This window comes from Bemisia tabaci, chromosome 8, assembly GCF_918797505.1.
Source record: "Bemisia tabaci chromosome 8, PGI_BMITA_v3".
In the NCBI taxonomy this organism is placed as follows: domain Eukaryota; kingdom Metazoa; phylum Arthropoda; class Insecta; order Hemiptera; family Aleyrodidae; genus Bemisia; species Bemisia tabaci.
Window position 1 is genome coordinate 41,148,021 of NC_092800.1, and position 20,249 is coordinate 41,168,269.

General features: G+C 41.3%; 1 protein-coding gene across 2 annotated transcripts in view; it reads right to left on the reverse strand.

Annotated features, from left to right (window-relative positions):
* Positions 1-20,249, reverse strand: part of Sb (serine proteinase stubble) — a 183,909-nt gene that overhangs the window by 21,590 nt on the left and 142,070 nt on the right. For both annotated transcript variants that reach the window (XM_072303283.1, XM_072303284.1), the window contains 3 exons: positions 13,309-13,869; positions 11,888-12,311; positions 9,565-10,007 (listed from right to left, as the gene is read on the reverse strand). In XM_072303283.1, coding sequence (XP_072159384.1) covers positions 9,565-10,007; positions 11,888-12,311; positions 13,309-13,869 — 1,428 coding nt within the window. The remainder of the gene's footprint in view (positions 1-9,564; positions 10,008-11,887; positions 12,312-13,308; positions 13,870-20,249) is intronic.

The following is a 20,249-nucleotide window of genomic DNA, read 5'->3' on the forward strand; positions in this document are numbered from 1 at the left end:
TTTTTCAAATGAGCAATTTTTCTGCCGGCCGTGACCCGGTTCGCTCGATTTTCCCTCTCGTTTCCGTTAGTGATCTTCCACCGAGCGCAGATGTCGCGTGCCGTTACGAGCCGATTGTGAACTCAGATTTTCTTTGCCGCAGCGTCTCGTGTGAAAATCAAAGAGAATAAAGCTGCAAAGCTCTCTTCTCTATATAGTGAAATATACATACAAATATATATAGCGATGTTAACGCTCAGATTTCACTGGAAAGAAAAAACACATTGGATCTAGAGTCGAGACTCTTGAAAACATCGACAAGAAAAAATACTCTTGATTCAATCGGATTTTTGCTTGAATCAAAACGAAATCCGCTTAAATTAAGAGGCTTGGTTCTTGATTTAATCTAGATTCTGATTGAATCAAGAGTACTGTTTCTTGTCGATGTTTTTAAGAGTCTGGACTCTAGATCGAATGTGTTTTTTTTCCAGTGTTTCCTAATCGTGACTGATGTCTAAGGAATGGAGCAATCTTGGCAAAGCTGACCAAAGCAACGGATCATCTTGGATAGTTCTCACAAATCGAAATGAGAAGAAAAAATCGAGGAACAGTAGAGTCGAGACGTAATCGGGACTAGTTTTTTAAAAAAATTTGTCGAATCCGAGCGACACCTGACTGGCAGCATAGAACAGAGCATTACGAGTTCGCCCCTAGCGACATCGCGCCTTCCATTTTGCAGATGCAACATGGACATCCATCATGTACGAATAGTTGTATCTCTGCGCCGTCATCAACGCGCCTCCTTTTACTTTGCTCTATTTCCATACTGTGTTTGTTTCAGTTTGTCTCATTTGTAAAGGTTGTATAAGCAACACAGCCGTAAATAGGAGAGCCGTAAAAGTCGAACCTCGTTTCTTAACTTTTCTCACGAGAGCTCATTGGCAGCAAGCGGAGCTGCGGAACATCGCGAAATCACAGCTCGTGCCATCGCGCCTTCAATTTTGCAGACGCAACACAGACATCCATCAAGCACGAATAGTTGTATCTTATCTGTCTGTCTTGTTTAACATGAAATGAAAGATATCCTTGCTTTTAAAGTCAAAGATAAAATTAGTCGATTTTTGGTTTTCGGCAAAGTCGTTACGTAAATATTTCAGTTTTGGTATAATTAGCACTTGTTTGAATGATTCTGAAACTGCTTATGGACTATTAGCGGCTCTGGTGCTTGCACTAGAGCTGCTATTCCGGACGGTCCCAGCTGGGGAGTATCAATGCAGCATGTTACATTGTAGAGACCGCGCGTTGGTTGATGGGAATCGGCGCCATTTTCGGCTATGTTCCTTGTCATGACTTTATTTTATTGCATACTGTTTTATTGTTAGTCAATGCTATGTTGTGTATTGTATTTTTGGAATCATGGTGATACAGTCAATAATTCAAAACTTGTTTGTGCTTTTATCTCGTGATGGAAAAAATGTACTTTACGTTCAAAATTTGAAAATTTGAATTTTAAAGTTTTCGCGGTTAAGGAAGCTTTAACCACTGGGTTGGAGCTTCCTAGTTAATTACTCGATATCAGCTGATAGCAAACAAAGGTTACCAGGGAAACCGTAAACGTCTAACAACTATCGTGGCCATTGGGGCGATTATTGAAATGATATCGACTGTATGTCGCCGCTTACGACAGGACATAGCCCTATCTTAACTGTGTAATATATCGCAATTCGATATTGTTTTGATTTTTAAAAGGAGCAATTCATTCATACAGTTCCGATTAGTTTTGGCGAACGGGCCCTTAACCTACGGCACTCGGCTCATGGGAATTTTTTAACTTGTCCTGGACGGACTCGTCTGTAGCGCCTCGTTCTTCGTTGTGTGTGTGATTTCGTGAAGAAGTTTCTATGGTAATTTGCTTTTATTTGTGAGCTGTTTTTTCCATTCCGGGAACATATTTATTGAAAACGGCGACTTTTTCAACAGTCCTATTTTTATCTACAACATCTAAGTGGCCCTTCATAATCATTTAATTTTGGCCCCTGGCCAGAAAAAGGTTCGGAAATTGCAGTGATTTTGCCGAAAATGCTGAAGTAAGTAAATTTGGGCATTTTTTTTCCTTCTTCAAACTCTGTGGAGAAGCACTTCTCCTCCAGTACATCTATTTTTTTACTTATCTCTCGCAAGGTACATTTACAGAAGGTGTGTTCCAGTATTAACAGTTCAGATTCGTGGTTTTTTTATTATAACGCTTATTTCGGAAAGCAATTATTACATTGTTCAATTCTACTGACTTTCAACACTCGATTATACTCCCGGCAAATTCTGCAGCAGCGTTTCAAATGTTGACTCTAATGCTTCCAACAGCCATCCGATGTCTAAGGGTTTATCCCTAGATTTAGGGATTTTCCGGAATTTCCAGGGATTTAGGGATTTTTCAGGAAATCTAGGGATTTTTTTTTGATGAGGTAAAGTTACCAAAAATCAACTTTTTAACCTCAATTCTAGCTTCGACAATCGAAAACATTTTTTCATCTATATTTTGTAGGCCTTTTTGGCAACACTATTTTCCCCGCAAATAAGCCGGAAATTAAAACGATTGCGTCCTTCGATGTACTTGACATTCAACTGCATTCAACCTGTTAATAATAAGAAATCAACTAATATTCTTTCATTTTATTGGTCTGGATTAGCACTGCTTTCAGAGAGCGCCAAAATTCAAACGAGCCAATCAGATTTAAATATTGCAAATCGCTACATCGAATGACATCATGATTCTTCGTTAAAAATGGCGCTTTTTTGCAAAATCTATGGATTTTTTAAGTATATTTGAGCAAATCTGGGGATTTAGGGATTTTTAGCGAAATCTAGGCATTTTTTTTCTTCCCCGCTAGGGATTTAATATCGGAAGACTGGCTTCCAGTATCGTAGCGTTGATCGTCGCTGATGTCGAAATGGAACCTAATGCCGGACTTACTGTAACACCTCCATTCCTCAATTCCGGTGAGGAATACGTCTCTACCCTTAACTCAATATAAATATACAAATTGATAAGTGAGTGCTTTAGTCTCCTGAAAACAGAATTGCGAAACTTAAAATTGGAGAAAAATGATGAGTAAATGAAAAAATGGAACCAATTGATGGGATATGTCGCATGCCATTCTGACACAAAATATGGCGTCTATCGAATCACCTTAACTAAATAAAATAACCAAATTTTCAACTCTCAAACTATCAACTATCAACTATCAAATTTCAAACTATCAAAATTTCCAACAATGACAAAAATGATTGTAATATACCTATAATGTAATGAAATATACACGCTCTAATCATTTAATTTGTATTACCTTTATGTTATGTACCTACATGTTATACTATTTTTATAATAAATTTTGCCAACATGCTTTTCAATTCAGTCTACAACATTTCATTCCGACGTGGCAATAATGATTTATAATGCCCCTAATCCATTAAAATGAATTACAATAGTAATGCCGCATTATAATGTCGTATTATACATCGCAACGATTCATGTCCTACTGATTATTGATTATTGTAAGATGAATTCTGTTTTCTCTGATTGTATGTTTCATACGTGCGAAGCAAGTACGGGTCACTAGAAACGTGGTTCGTACGGGTGGCTGATGAAATTGATCTTCGAATACCTTTTGATGAGCTAGGGAAATGGAACCATCTGCATCTCATGGACAATAAATAGTTGCCGTAATTAAGGTCATCCCGTGATTAAGGTGCCATGATTTAAGTCATAAATTCTTCATCTAATTCTTGATTCATCTCCAAAATGTCTGCTAAAGCTTTCATGCGCTTCTCCTTGTATGCATGAATGAGCAAATTGGGTATCGAACAAGCGGACACTTTTTGAAAATTCAGATGATTCTGGACAATATCGTACAGAAGTCCACGAGCTGCAGATAGAACCATTACCTCTAGCTCATCAAAAGTTATTCGAAGATCATTCAACAACCTCTTTGACAAGTTGCAAAAACTTTTCGTTAACAATAGTGTCACACGGTACTAGGAATATTTACTATTTAACGAACCTTATATTTCCCTGACTCAGTCCTAAATTATAGAAGTATGCGTTACTTTTCCAGCAATCCAAAAAAACAATTATACAAAAAACCAATACCTACACTTTCAGATATAAAAATGCAAATTTTTTGCAGCCTCGCTAAACGACTTATCAACCAGAGATTTTTTAGGAAGCGGACCTCCAAAGAGCTTTCAAATTTTAAAAGTATACAACAAGTGATAATGCCATGTATTCGCCATATCAAAGCCCAATACACATTTATACACCGGCTACGTAAATCTGCTAAGTTACAAAACATGAGTCGACAGTTGTCGGATTGTACATCAATGACAAAATGTGTCTAGGCCCTCATTCTTGACTACAACTACTGCCCCTAGAGCCGCTCTCCGACGCCAATGCGTTGGAGCTTCCTGCTTGTTTCACTTATATTTTAACATAATAATTATTCTGTTCAAAATATACAAGTATGTAATCACTCTGCATGACCATACATACGACGGAATACATCTCATTAGGAAAATATTTTATATATCATTCTTTCACGCCTATATCCAACGCCGGCCGCCATCACCCTAATTTGTTTCATTACAAATTGTACAAATTCTTTAAGCGTACACCCTCCCCCCCCCCCATTTGGGCGCAAGTACCGCAAACTCACTGCCGGCATATGTTGCGTGGTTCAATACATCAAGTCGCACTTGACCAAGATTCAGCGTAAGTCTAATTGAACAATTAAACGCCTCGCGAGCTACATTTGCATACGCATCAAGTTCCGACGGCTAAATTAATTCAGTTGAAACGGTTCATCGTCTCGAGATCTGCTAGCTTTCGTTTCTATCTTGATGGTAAACGAACATAAAAACCTTCAGGTTACAAAGGATAAGGGTACATTAGAGTACATTTTTCTGATTTTTGAGTACCATTTATAATAATCGTGTAATAACTATTTTCTTTGAATAAAAAAAAAGAAAAAAAAAAGGGTACATTAGAGGCTCAAATACGTACATCGAAAAATTACAGGGATGTTCCTGGCACATGTGATATTTGAATTTGACTTTTATTTTTTTTTGTATCAAAGCAAATTCAAATGCCAATTTAAATTAAATCAGAGGGGTAAATAAATGTAAGGACAGATACTCATAATTCAAATAAATGCAGAATTTGAGAGGTAATGCAGCAAAGTCAAATTGGAAGCATTGTATTTATTTACAGCAATATTTGTTATAGCATGTTGCTTTTTTGAAATTTTGAGTTAATTTGTTTAAATTAAAAGAGCAATATACCAGTGAGTGACTCCTAGAGAGACAATTAGTTTTGTAATATGCCTAGCAAAATTTTTTGTAAGAACGGCAAAATTGACTGTTAGTTCAGCAAATATTCTGTTAGTCAATCATAATTTTAGCAACAACCGTACTGAGTATTATCTCTGATTTGTAAACGTACAGTATTTGATTGTCTTCCTCATCACCGCAGATGCCAGCAAGCTGATTGTTGGAATAGATTGACAAAGCTTTAGAAAAAGAAGAGAAGAGCGATATGGAGAGATTCTTACGGTGGTAGCGGGTGATTGCAATGCACAAAGTACGTAGGCAGTAGACTAATTAACGGTAACCCACGAGAGTCCATCGTTTACCCCTCAGTCTATAAGAACCACGAATTTCAACCGAAAGGATTGCTCCATACTCCTTATGTCTTCTTTGTCTATCGCTTTGTCTATCAATTTCAACAATCTGTCCGCAGTTGAGCAAAATTAGCAAATTTTAAAAATCACATATGTGAGCAGAGAGTTAAATATGTCGACTAATGAAGTGCAGAAGAACGAGTGACGATATTGTAGGTTTAGGGTGAGGCACGCTATCCCACCATGAATCGATTGTTTTATATACATTCAAACGAAGGAAAAACAGTATTACCATGTTTCAAGAATTTTCACCGAGAAGAACTTACGAGGAAGATGAGCAACCAGTCCAATCTTGGACCTCATGCTACTTGATCTCCCTACTAGCCTTATTTCCTCACCACTAATACACTCGATGCTAGACGCTAGACGTGTTAGTTTAGCCATAGCTCAGCCGGCTCGGCGCACCGTGCTACGCGCGCAATGCGTGCAGTATTCCTGAAGTCTTGCAGGCGCTAATATGCGTTTAAAGCCAGCCGCACTGTGTTTAGCAGGTTAATTTGAACTCAGGTTAGAATAATCGCGGCGTCGAATAACGGGGCTTATTCGACATTGTTAAAGTGAGCGTGATTCCCTATGGAGAAATGGAAAATCAGAATTGTACATTCTGTCACACGGAACTATGTGCCAACTAAAAGCGGCACTCATGAGCCGTGGGATTGGTAAAATAGCCTTGTGGACAGGGCTCATGAGTTAAAGACTCGGCTGCATCGGATCGTCGTTTCCGTGTTCGCTGCTGACGTCACTGGCGCTTTATGATTCCCATTCATTCTTACGGCCCGCGACTACAGACACGGAAAAAAAAGAGGTAGGGGTTAAGTCCCAACTGTTGAATGATATGGGCATTTCCAATTAATTGTGGCAATACCCCGATTGATTTTGGTAGTATCCCATTTAATTGTGGTAGTATCCCGGTAAATTAGGTTCCTAACCCAAATGTTGCGGTACTACCCCAACTTGAGTTGCGGTGCTACCAAAATTAATTGGAAATGTCCATATCATCCAACAAATTTGGGTAGTAGAACCATTTTGGGGGATAACCCCTGACACTTTTTTTTCCGTGGAGGACAATCCTTCTTGCCCACCTGTCCCTGGTTCCGTTCGGCATGAATACGTCCACATCTTCTTTAGGAGTTGATATCTGAACACCCTGTTGCGTGAATGGAGTTGTTGCATGTGTGAGGAATTTGCGATTTGACTGTTGATTCTTATGTAAAAGTTCGCGAGAAACACGATGGTGCCACTGGTTTTCTCTGAAATCAACTCCCAAGCTTAAAAAAAGCTCTCAAGTTGAGGCTGTGATGGAGGGGCTATCCCACGCTATCCTCAGAGTCCACCTTTACATCAAGACGAACGCTCCATGTAAAGATATAGGGAGCAAATACATTTGCAGGGTTGCCGTGTTTTCAGTTTTGGAGTCTCCAAATAAGGTGGCAGCCCTGATAATGTATTTGCGCCCTATCTTTGCATGGAGAGTTTGTCTTGATGTAGAGGTGGACTCTCAGGTTAGCGTGGGATATCCCCTCCATTTTGGCCTCAACTTGAGAGCTTTATTGAGCTTGGGAGTTGATTTACGAGAAAACCAGTGGCACCATCGTGTTTTTCGCGAACTTTTACGTACGTATCAATAGTCAAATCGCAAATTCCTCACACATGCAACATCTCCATTGTGAATCATATTCTACGGTAAAGTTAGGAGGAGAAAAGACGGAAATATACAGCAGAAGATTTTCGTTCGCACCTTGTCTCGTGCCACATTAACACCCTAGGAAAAAGTGAAATGTTAAAACCGAGGAAATAATTAGTCGGATTCCGGGTTAGATTCGAGGTTAGCAGTAAAATCATCCGCTGCCGAAGACGGAGATTGCCAAAATAAATGCGTCGCAATTTCGCAACGGAGCCGGAAATCGTGCTAAAAATATAAAACAGGAGCCAATAAACGGCGCCATTAAGCCGGGAGGGGCTCGTGCTCGTAGCGCAACGGCGCGGTGCCCAATGCCCATCCGTTTTGTTAACTTTCATCTTAATTGAGGGAACCGCGGCGAATTTAATCCGGCCGGCGGAAAAGTGGTCGTCGCCGACCAGCTTTGCCCGATGTCCATCTTTCCGCCCTCGATTTCCGCGCGAAATTCGGCGATTTTTTCGCGAATCGGCAACGGTGCCGACGTCCGGCTCGCATTAACCGGTGAAAATGAAAACCCAACGAAAGTGCAATGAGCAATGAGCACTCACTGGGAAGAAATGGTTGCGTGGTCGCAATAATTGCCCAAAATTCTGACACGACCGCTGACCAAGTGACCGATTGACGCTAACCTGTATTCCGCCAAACATCCAGTGTTGCGGATCTCGGGAAAAATCACTGATTTCCAGCTCGAAATGGACCACACTGGAAAAAAAAAAAAACACATTGGATCAAGAGTCCAGACCCTTGAAAACATCGACGAGAAAAAATACTCTTGATTCAATCAGATTTTTGCTTAAATCAAAAGGAAATCCGCTCATATTAAGAGACTTGGTTCTTGATTTAAGCAAAAATCCGGTTGTATCAAGAGTATTTTTTCTTGTCGGTGTTTTTAAGAGTCTGGACTCTAGATCCAATGTGTTTCTTTTTCCAGTTCACGAAAGTAGGTTCGAAGTTAAGCATTCTAATACAAGTTTCTTAACCAAACTTTAACGTAAATTTAACGTATTCGTGTAACGAAAATAACTGAAATTGACTCCTAGCCAAGATATTTAATGTTTCTTGACGCGTAATTTCAAACCTCCCGCTCATGAAAACACAATGGTTTTCTTACGTCAGATCGCAAACGAAACGTTACCGTGCAGTCTCTGGGATAAAAAAAAAAAAAAAAAAAATATGGCAGTCGAAATCTTGACGCTTCGGCTCAGCTATAGCAATTTTTTTACATTTTAAACTATTAAGGATGAGAAATGAACAATGTTTGCTTGAGAAGCCTGCCAAAATCGTCGTAGGGCGCGATTTGACTCAAGTAGAGTATTGTGTTTCTTGTGACCGGGCAATTCGAATTTCCCGTAACCGATGTAAAATTAAAACGTTAATATCTTAGTTTGGAGTAAATTTCAGTAATTTTGTATGCAAAAATCGTGTTCTACGTGAAATTCTGGTGACAAAACATGTATCAGAATGCTTGAATTCGTACATTTTTTAATGGTCCGTTCAATCTAAAAAAAAGAACATAAAAAACTCAAAAAACTCAAAAACTCGAAAAAATATTTCATCGGAAGAAACGAGGAAGAATCGTTGGAATGCTTATACGGCGTCGAAACACAACATCTGCCTTTTAAGCCCATTATTCGACGCCGCGATTATTCTAACGCGAGTTCGAATGATCGCGCCTTACACAAACAGTGCGGCTGGCGTTGAACGCATTAGCGCCTGCAAGACTTCAGGAATACTTCATGCATTGCGCCAAACAGTGCTGTCGGCGCGAAACGCATATTAGCGCCTGTGGTTCGCGCCACGAAAAGTGGCGGGTGAGGGGCGGAGCCAGTCGGCCGGTCCAGTCTATCGTTGAAGGGTTGAAGCGCAAGTATTGGTCCGTAGTTGAGACGGGGTAACGTCTGGGCTTCAACCCTTCAACTATAGACTGGACCGGCCGACTGGCTCCGCCCCTCACCCGCCACTTTTCGTGGCGCGAACTATCCAAGACTGTAGGCTCAACCACCCGCTTCCACCTATAGGATCCCTCCATTTACCTTTTGTCTTATTTCTCTATAGCTTTGTCTATCAATTTCAACAATCAGCCCGCAGGCTGCAAATGCCCGTCCCTCAATTTACGGTTCATATTTATTTTCGCTACCATAAAAAATTGCACAAAAAATGTAAATAACTTACTTGTGCCTGTATGTCCGATGGCAGAAACCGGTCCAGAAGAGGTGGAGCTAGGGTATCCGGTCTGCGGCTTCTTCTTGTCGCCGGAGCTGGAGCTGACGACGAGGGGCAGCGAGGAGAAGACGACGACGTTGGGCACCGGCGTCGTGGAGCTGGAGATGGGTGACGTCATCGTCGACGTGGCCGCGAAGGGCGACGCGGGCGAGGAGTAGCTGGAGGCGGGCGAGGAGGCGGTGCTCGTGGGCGTGGCCGCGCTGCTCGAGGCCGTCGATTGGTGCGGGCGCGACGGCTTGGGGCGGACCCCGGACGAGGGGCGGGGCCGCGTCACGAACGGCTGGTTCGTCGAGTACCAACTGGGGCGCGTGTGGAACGGCCACGAGGACTCCGTGCTCCCCTTACTACCGTCGTCGATTTCGTTCATGCTCTCCAGAAGCGTGAGATTCCAACTGAAATTTGAACGAAAGGAAGAGTAAGATACAGCCGGAGACAAGAGACCCTCCACTGCGGACCAATTTTTTAAATTTAGGGTCAAAGCTATAGACAAAGCTGTAGATAAAGCTATTGACCAAGCTATAGACAAAACTATAGACAAAGCTATAGACAAAGCAATAGACCATTGATAAGCCATAGCCACGTTGGAATCCCGGAAGTAAAGAGCTTCTACCATTGGCAAGATACCAGTGGAGGGTCTCTTGTCTCTGCACAAATCATTCGGTTGGAATCACGCCGACTTGGGCCACAAATTAATGGCTGAAATGATAGACCGACTCGATCTATGGGGGGAATCATATGAAAGGCTCGCTCACCCCTCCAACCTTGGCCCTCTACCCTTTTTTTCTTGTATAGGAGTGACACACTTCACTGTTAATCGTGCCTTCAACTTGTGGTGTAGGCCAAAAAGCAACCGCCGTGTAACAATAGTTATCTATAGTCCACGCCACGAAAAGTGGCGGGTGAGGGGCGGAGACAGTCGGCCGGTCTAGTCTATCGTTGAGGGGTTGAAGCGCAGGTATTGGCCCAGTCGTTACCCCGTTTCAACTACGGGCCAATACCTGCGCTTCAACCCTTCAACGATAGACTAGACCGACCGACTGTCTCCGCCCCTCACCCGCCACTTTTCGTGGCGTGGACTATAATCGAAAATCTGAAAGTTGTGTTTTTTACAAATGTTGGCTTCAAATGAATCATTCTCAACTCCTCCTGGCGACTTCGGTGCCAGCTCTATAGTTTTCCCGGTTTCCTTGATTTGTAATAAATCTACGTACAACATAAAACTTATAATCACCCTTTTTCTTTTGGTAATACATATTGCATGCAAGATAGTGCAACCCATCTAAACAAGATCATGCTGATACATGGTACAATGTCATGAGCACGTTGTTACCAACATACAAGATACCATGTTCCACTCACTGACGCGACACGCGACATGGACGTTTTTGGTAGGGTTCAGCTCGTACCTTACCTTGTGCGTATCATTCTGACAATGGGTCAGTTGCGCTACGGTCACAAAATCGTGTTTTAATAGTTTCAGCCTATGAATTAGCAAAATATAATCAGATCCGTTCAAACGCCAGGTTTTTACGTCTAATTTTAACGGAGATATCGCTTATCAAAAAACAAGGCATGTAACGTCACCTATACCGCGGTAATGTATACCACGGTTTCTTCCACCTATTGGCATGTCATAACCAGTACGACAGAACGTGTGTCACTAATTTGACTAATTTCTGCGATTATAGAAACTACTATTTCTGGCTCACACACAAAAGCACTAATCCAAGTTGGGAAAGTAATGGTACATATGATGTCTCTAAAATGAGCCTGAAATTTTAGCCTCTTATTGAAAAATGGACCGCGCTAAGCAGAGAGGAACCAAACCACATCAGCAATTGCCAAATTTAAGCTGACAATTTATTTTTTTCATGAAAACGGTTGTGCGGATTTTTGTACGGATTTCAGTGAATTTTCTGCATAGTATGAAGCAAATTCCTCATGACTTTCCAAAGAACCCGCACAAACATTATCTTGTAAAAAATTAAATTGCCCAGTCAAATTTGGCAATAGCTGATGCTACTTGGTTCCTTTCTGCTAAACGCGGTCCAAAAGTAGTCTTATGAATCCAAGGTGGAAGAAACCGTGGTGTGCAAAATAGCGCGGTGGGTGACGTCTTGGCTGTGTTTTTCGATGAGCGACATCTCCGTTAATATTGGACGCAGAGGCTTGGCGATTGGACGAAAATTATTATTTTTTGATAATCTTTAAGCTAAAACCATCGAACCACGATTCTGTCACTAGCGCAACTGACCCATTGTCGAGGACTTACCTAGGTTTATGACTAGATAGCGGTGCTGAGGTAGTTGTGGTAAATTGATACGTGACGAACTGCGGCTTGGTGCCGGAGTTGAGGGCCGACGAGAGGCCCCCGTGGAAGGGGCCCAGGGAGGGCCGACTAGAAGAAACGGAGATGAATGACGTCATCGAGGCGGGCGCGTCCGGCGTGGACATGGACAGCGACTGACTAGTTGCCTGCTCGCTCGACGCCGGCGCCGGCGCCGGGCGCTCCATCTCCATCGTCCGGTTATTTACACTACTATAGACAGCGTGGCCCCCGAAAGCGTAGTTCCCGCTCGGGCGCACCTCGTTCTCCTCGTTATTTACATGCAGGATCTCGTTGTGCGGCCGGAAGTGGCTGTGCCCGTGCCCGTGGTGGCCCTGGATGTGGTTCCCGTGGTGACTGCCACTGTAATCTGTAACCATAGACATAGTTCAAGTTAGAGTACCTCAATAGGGAGAGTGTGGCCAAAGGCCCCATGGAAGGGCTTAGGGCCCAAAAATGGCGACGCTTTGTTTTGGTTTGTAAGGTGGGAGGGAGGTCATAGTAGGTGCAGCTGAATGATGTGCTCTTATGAAATTTTGATTATATTTTTGTGAGACTGTGAATGCTGCCTAAAAGTTTGTAAAATTGGACTTATTTCTATCAAACGGAACTAAGCGCCAATTTGAGTTCCTTATGAGGAATTTAGAATCCCGGATTACGCGTTCTGTCAAACTGAACTAAGCGCCATGGAACTGCACTGCGAGTATAGGAACGAATGAGCCCAACGCCCGGTTCCGCCGCCAATCCAAGCCTCCCTCTACCTTCCTACCCCGATGGCGCTTAGTTCCGTTTGACAGAAATATGTCCAATTAAGAGATGATTGAAATATGGTTTTATAAAATAATCGTGTTATTTTTGTAAGATTGTGAATTCTGCACCAACAAAATTATGATATGTATTCACTCCTAATAACAATGAGAGTGACTTAAAAATGGAGGTGAAGATGGCCACAAGATAAGGCTTCCAACGATTAATAGCAAAACATAATGGTAAGAATGAATATTTGGGTTCTCAGCCCTCTAAAAAAATTATCTTTTAGCATCTCCATAGCTCTACATTGTTAATTTGATTGCATTTTGCAAAAAGGAGCCAAGAACATTCCAATATCACTAAGATTGTGCAACTTTTTTTTACCTTGCAAATATAAACTGATTATCCAAATAAGTTTTATCTTCATTCCCAATTAACTATGAATTCAATAATTAACTTTGAAAATTTAATTTTTTGCATGATTACAGTACTTTTCCTAGGAATGTAAGTTGCACAACCCTAGCGACGCGACATTGGAATGCTTTTCGTTTCTTTTTGCAACATGCAATCCAATATTCACCGAGACAACTCGAGTGGTAACAGGCGCTAATTCTGACCTTGACTGTGGGCATGTCCTTGACCATGCCCATGGCTGTGGCTTTGAATATGATTGTGGCTGGGCTTGTCGCTGTGGCTCACGTTGTGCGGCCTGAAGAGGCCGTGGCTGTGGCTGAAGGCGTGGCTGTGGTTGTTGTGGTTCCGGTCGTAGCCGCCGTACATGACGAGCGGCTGCGACTCGGGCTGGCTGTGAGTGTGGAAGTGGTCGATCTCGTTGCTCAGCGGCCGCCCGGGCTTGTTGACGCTGAGCACCGTGTTGACGTTGAAGGGCTCTCCGATGGCCGGCGAGGGGCGCGCCGTGGCGGGCGAGGGGCGCCCGGTGGAGCTGGGTTTCTGGCGGGGCGGCTTGGGTTGCGTGAAGAGGACGGCCGGCTCGGACGGGTCCGGGAGCATGTCCAGTTGGTTCGAGCTCAGGTTGTGGGCGCAGCAGCTCCCGAACATGAACGTGTCAACGCACATCCCGACGTGACGCCCCTCCGAGTTGATGCACTCCCAGACGAACATGCACGTGCCCTCCAGTCCGTTCACCCAGCATGGCTTCGGGTTGATTTTGTAGTCTGCTAACATAGGAAATGAAAAATTAGTATACAGTAAGAAAAAGTAACTGACATTTTGTGGAAATATACTGATACAAAATTAATGATAGTTTTATTAAGATACTTGAGTACAAATAGAAGAGAGTTGCTTGAATTAAAAAGTAACTGAACTAAGGTTATACTCTAAATTACAAGCAATTGCTATCATCAGCATTGTATCAGCTGATACAAATATTATGCTTCAACGTTCTCCCTCGGTTGAGGTTTCCTCAAAAATCACAGGTTGGGGCGAAATTGCCGAGATGGCCCTCGTTGTTTGTCCATTGCTAGTCCGCAACGATACGACGCGAACTAATCCATCAGCTCCAGGATGTGTTTTCGTTACTCTGCCTAACTTCCAGCAACGTGGAGGAAGGTACTTTTCTCTCAGTATGACCAACATCCCCTCTTTGATTAATTCTCTCCTTTCTTTCCATTTTGAGCGATACTGTAACTGCTGTAAATACTCCGTTTTCCAACTGGGAAAAAAATTCCGACCGTGAAAATATCCTTACCTACGGGCTTTTAATGGACATATCATCCGTTCCGGGCACAGAGACCGATAATTCCAAGAGCTAGAACCGTAGCATTGACTGCTTCGGGTTTAGAGTGTGGAACAACGGGCTCTAAAACCGGAATTACCGGCCTCTGAGCTCGGAACCGACGATACGTCTGTATGGTTCGTTAGTACGGCCTCCGTGGCCTGTGTTTTTTTTTTTTTTTTTTTTTTTTTTTTCTTTCAGTGTATTGGGAGTAAAATTTGAGGTAACTTAGACGTAGAATTAATGTTTTCTGCTTAGCTTTTCTTGGAGTGACACTGACTTGATCTTTGGGTTAATATTAATCTGACCTTTGGGTGAAAAGCAACCACCTTAAAAATCAGGCACGAGCGGCCAGAGCTGAACCTGAGCCCCATTGGTGAGAGTACAGTTCGTTAACTATTCGTAAATCTCAACATCTGAGTGACGGTGAGAGAATTAGTGTAAGCACATTAGTTCAGCAGGACACTCTCCTTATCCCCAGGTGTCTCAGATTAACCGACGGTTTAGGTCAATCAAATAAATCCTTCTGGTCGACTTGACGAAAGGAAAAGTAATTCGAAGTAACCAAAGTAACCATAAGCACAGACATTTTTCGCTGTACTTTGGCAGACATACAACTTTTTGGTTCATCTGCAATGATGCAAGTATGTAAGCCGTGCTAATTGTAAAACACTAATGCAATGAGAGTGGAAGAGTGAAAAATAATAAACTGCTAATGGGTAAAGAGGAAGGCTAGAAAGAAGCACTTTTCTTCGGATTAGCCTCGTGCGTTGGCGGCCGGCGAATTTCACAGCCAATCGAGCAGGAACCGAAACACGTTGACAAAAAACTGTCATCAACTTTCAACGAGATGAGTCTCGGAAAATCACCCGGCGCTCCTGGCATCCTGACTGCCAGATCTCACGAGAATCTTTCTATTATCGCAAATACCTAGAAGTTAAATGTTACTGAAATTAAATGACAACTGGGGTTGGAACGCACAAAAAATTACGTCAGAATTAAGATGGTTCTTTTGCACATTGGAAAAAGATTTGAAAGTCGATTGATCAATTGATAAATTCTGGACTTTAGGAAATTTCTTGATAAATTCCGAGCATCGCCACACCCTGTTATTTGTACAAAATACAAATATTTGACTTGAATGAACATTGCAAATTGTTTCGCTTTTCAATTTGCGATATTCCTCGTGGTAAACTTTTAGTGTTTTTAAACTTGTTTCTTTGTCAATTTAAAAATTCCTGACGTTCTATAGCTCTACAAGATGTGATGTTCGGAAATAAATGTCTTAAAAGCTAGAAATCATCAATCAAATCGTTTTCACAAGTGCTGAAGATCCACGTTAATCAAATTGAATCGGCACGGTTCACCGGTCACACAACATTGGTCATAACGGCTGGATGCAACTATTCGTGTCCAAGGGATGTCCTTGTTGCATACAGTCAAGATTGAAGGCGACTCGGATTTTTTCACACTTTCGACTTTTGCCTCGCACGATTAGTCAGTAGGATCTTAATCCTCATGGTCGGTATTTTCGGTTTTTGCATTCCAGGTAGCTTGATTTGCTAATGAGCCACTGTCAGCAATTTTCAGTGCCTGGTCTAGCGCTCTCTGATCAATATTGAAATTAGCTGTGACGTCAGCTTTGAAAAAAATACTCATCACGGCGGCAGCCGGAGCGGAAACGAAAAATGAGACTGCGTTTTTCGGCGTCTGCGGAAAAATGCAGAAAAGAGACTATGCACCATTACGCGGTGGAGGGGAGGGGGGGGGGGGGTGGGCGAGCACGGGTAAGGAGCCAAGTCCAGGCAGAATTAACAAGGATGATAATGAAGACGGCAGTGAAAGTGCTCGCCAGAGCGGCGTGAAGCCATTGTTTTTCTAAAAGGGCCATTGTTTTTTTTCGAAGGTGCACTTACCGCGGCCTGTCGGTTGTTTTGCATATAGAAAGTGCGAGTTGTATCACCGCCGAGGACGAAAATTACTTACTCAGCCGACTGCCACTGCCGGCCCATGGCTCACCTGCTGCACTTTCACTGAAAAACGCCGCGGCCGTTTCTTTGATCAATTTCCATCGACGCTCGGTTTTTTGCTCCTCATTCCGCGACGCGGGCTTTGGGACACGCGCCGGATTTGCGTGTACCACCGGTGCTGCTCGGCTGTGCTAAGGAAGAACGCCGTATGAGCTTTTAGACATTGCCAGACTTAATCCGATAAAAATCGAATTTAATGGGAGAATTGCGAATATTATTTTCCAAAATTTTCAGACAACGTTGTACGCAATTTGATCTAAAATATCTGAAAAGTTCAAGGAAAAATATACATAAATGTTGTCACAAATACATGTTTTATCAAGGGAAATTTGGCAACCCTCGAATGTTCATACGGCGTTTTTCCTTATGGCACGACAGCGCTACAATGCACCTTCCTTCCCTCTTTCTCGCTCTGCACGTCCTTGGACCGGAAGATAATATAATATGTTGAATACGTCATTCGATATATCGTTATTAAACTGTGCTGCCCTCAAAAATCGCGGCAGAGGGGTCGATATCAAAACAATTAAGGGACTTGGAGGACAAGGCGCATAAGTGCAGTTTTCGCTTTCTTTAGAAATACGCGTTTGAAGTTTCAAAATTACATGAGCCTTATGGCAGATAAGAAGTTTAAACTCAGCTTCTGATGCTTTCAAGTTGGATTTTTGTTGTGAATTTTCCACAGAATATACATTCAAACTAATTTTAGTTGAGTTCATGAATATCTCAATTATTTCGAAAACTGCTCTTCTGCGCCTTGTCCTTAGCGGAACCATAGTATGTAACGGAGGTGGGACGTCATCAAAACTTTTGGGCGCCTTTTTTCAAATTTTTTACTTCCCTAGAGATAAACAACCAATTTTACAGGAGTTTTCCTCTTCCTCAAATGCAACATCTCCCTTTCCTTTTGTGAGACGGCGCCTCATAAAATCTGGACCAACGTGAACACTGACTCGGCGTTAATTACGCACCTTTAAATTTTGTCTTATTTCCACCTTCCTCCACGTCTAATTTTTTATATTTCTCTTTTTCTCTTTTCCTTGTCTCTCCTCTTTCTCTGCATTTCTCTCTTCTCGAGCCTATTCACCTTTTATCCTCTTTCTACTTATAAGTCAAAAAGTCCCTTCATCTTTTTGGGCAACACTTCACACTTCACAGTCGCAGTCGCTTCAATGTCCCATGATCAAACCTAGCGATTAAAATATCAAACTCAGGTATTATGATTGGGTTATGTGATGACTTATAGACCAACCACAGCGCTTGGACTTGATATACTATTGATGGCACGCTTTGATCGTGTGACATTAGCTAGTTTGATCGGCTCGATTTAATAGCTGTGGAATCAACAACCAAGAAAAAGATTAAAATTGAATTCAGTAGGTGAAGAGAATTGGCGCCAACTGATAGATCCATTCTTCTTTCATGATCAGACTCAAAGTTTGAAAAGGTAGAAGGAGGTAGTCAACTGAGGATACAGATTAACGTCTAATTAAGTTCAGCATTTTAAACGACTGTCTGTCTCTTGGGAGAAGTCGTTTCAGCGTCGTTCGTCCGGGCGTAAAAATCAAATGTCACTCGCAGCTTGGAATAATTACCACCAATTAGTAGACAAATTTTAATTCCTTCGAACCAGTTATCTTTTCACCCTCGATCTCAGACCGTTAACCAGCGCAGCCAAAATATCTTTTTAATTTCGTCATTACGTTATTTTTCCCTTAGTATCTATATTTTGTTGTGTAACGAAGCAGTCTCTACTTTTTATCAAATCGCATAATCTGCATACTCAGACTGGACTGAAAAGAAGAGTGAGAAAGTTTTCAAGTCCTTAAAAAGCAAACTGCAAAATAAGCTTTTTTGCCAAATGTCATACAAAGCCTAACGCCCTAAAATTTGTTCGTGCGAATAAGAATAATTGTAATTGCATCGTAAATTACTCCATTCTCAATAGGATTTGCTTAAACTCAGCTCAAAATTAATGTTATCACATATTACAAGTAAAAAAAAATTAAAGAACTTTTTAATGTCTTCGTATACCTTGTTTTTATTCTTCATTGTTTTTTAAATTGATGTTTACTATTTCATTTATTATTTTTAAGCACGCAAACGAATCGTTGAATCTGAATAATTCTGAATTCCTATCACTCAATATAAACGTATGTTCTAACAGTAGAAGCAGTGCTAACACTGCGCTTGGTTGAGACTCTCTTTATGGTCAACATTGAATGTATTCTAAACTGGATACAACTATTCGTGCTCGTTTATTGTGCATGTTGCATGTTCAAAAAATTGAAGGCGTTTTGATCCGTCTCGTTACCGCAACGTGACACCCGGCGGTCAATTCGCATCATTGATAAAACTAAGAACGTGAACCCAGAGGAGGAAAGGTGAATAGAAAAAACATCGACATCTTTACCATTACCCCCTCAAAAAAGTCACTTAAATCCATTATTTTTGCGTGATGACCAATTGGAATTTTAAGTATATGCGGTCACTCGCATCTCCAAAACGCAGATCAAAATTCCAGTCGCTTAGTCGTTACTAGCTTTTATCAATTGGTGGAAATCATATAGATTTTTGATGAAGCTTGCATGCAGTAGAAAATTGGTAAGATGCAGGTTTTGTTTAAAAATCGATATGTCCAAAAGGTCAGTAAGAAGGGTATAAACAAAAATAGTAAGATGCGCTTCTCAAGTTCTTTTCAAAATTTCACTTAATAAACGATTTGAAAAACCCAAAGTTTGATAATTGATCTTTGTGGGAGATGTAAATGTTCACAGTTGGCATTAGTCAAATAAATATTTGAGCATTGTCACCATGAGAACAATAATCTTTGTAATGAAGAATTTGCACGAAAAGGTTTTATCGATCCATCTGAAAGTGCATTGTGAGCCAGGTTTGCGGTATTTCTAACAACTTTTCTCTGATAGAGAAATGGTAGGAAAATAGATTTAAGAGTGAGAAAATGTGCCGCCGTGTGGCGTTATCAGGCGGCATTTTCCGTTTAAACACATGTATTTTAGCAGATTAGATCATTCGATCATATTTCCTCCAATAATTGTTCAATTTAGAAACCAAGGATATTCTCGTGCTCATTTTAGTCAATAGTTTCTACATACTTAGTATGAAATTCATCAATTTTTAGACATCTGCAAATTTTCCATTCCATCCATTTGACCTCTGAATTTGTCTGATATGAAATTTTGAAGAGATCACGCTACGCAGTGTTTTATTTCATACTTCGTTTTACTGGAACATAAGAATGTCATTTTCAGTATGGTAAAAACACCTGATATCTTTTTGGGCCCTGCTAAATATGGTGAGTACAAATGAGTAGTAAATCAAAGTCATATGAATAGAATTTCAATTTATATGAATAGAATTTCAATTCATATGAATAGAATTTCAACTCATATGAATAGAATTTAACTCATATGAGCAGAATTTCTCTATTCACTTTTCGCCAACTCATATGACTAGAGATTTCAACTCACATGAGTTCAGCGTTGAATCTACCATGTCCGATATCTCAGAAACTGAAACTAGTCACCGCATCAAAAAAATTATAAGGACTAAATGTTCTTATATTTCAAATTTACACATTATGTCGGTGTCTCCTAGTCAAAAACAGCACTTCTGAAAAATGAAAAAAATTGAATTCATATGTGTTGAACTTTTCTACTCCTATGAGTGGAATATTCTAGTGATATGAGTAGGATTTCTGCTCATATAAGTAGAAAGTTCTACTCATGTGAGTCGGCGAATTCTGAAAAGCCTACTTGTCATTTTTAGCAGG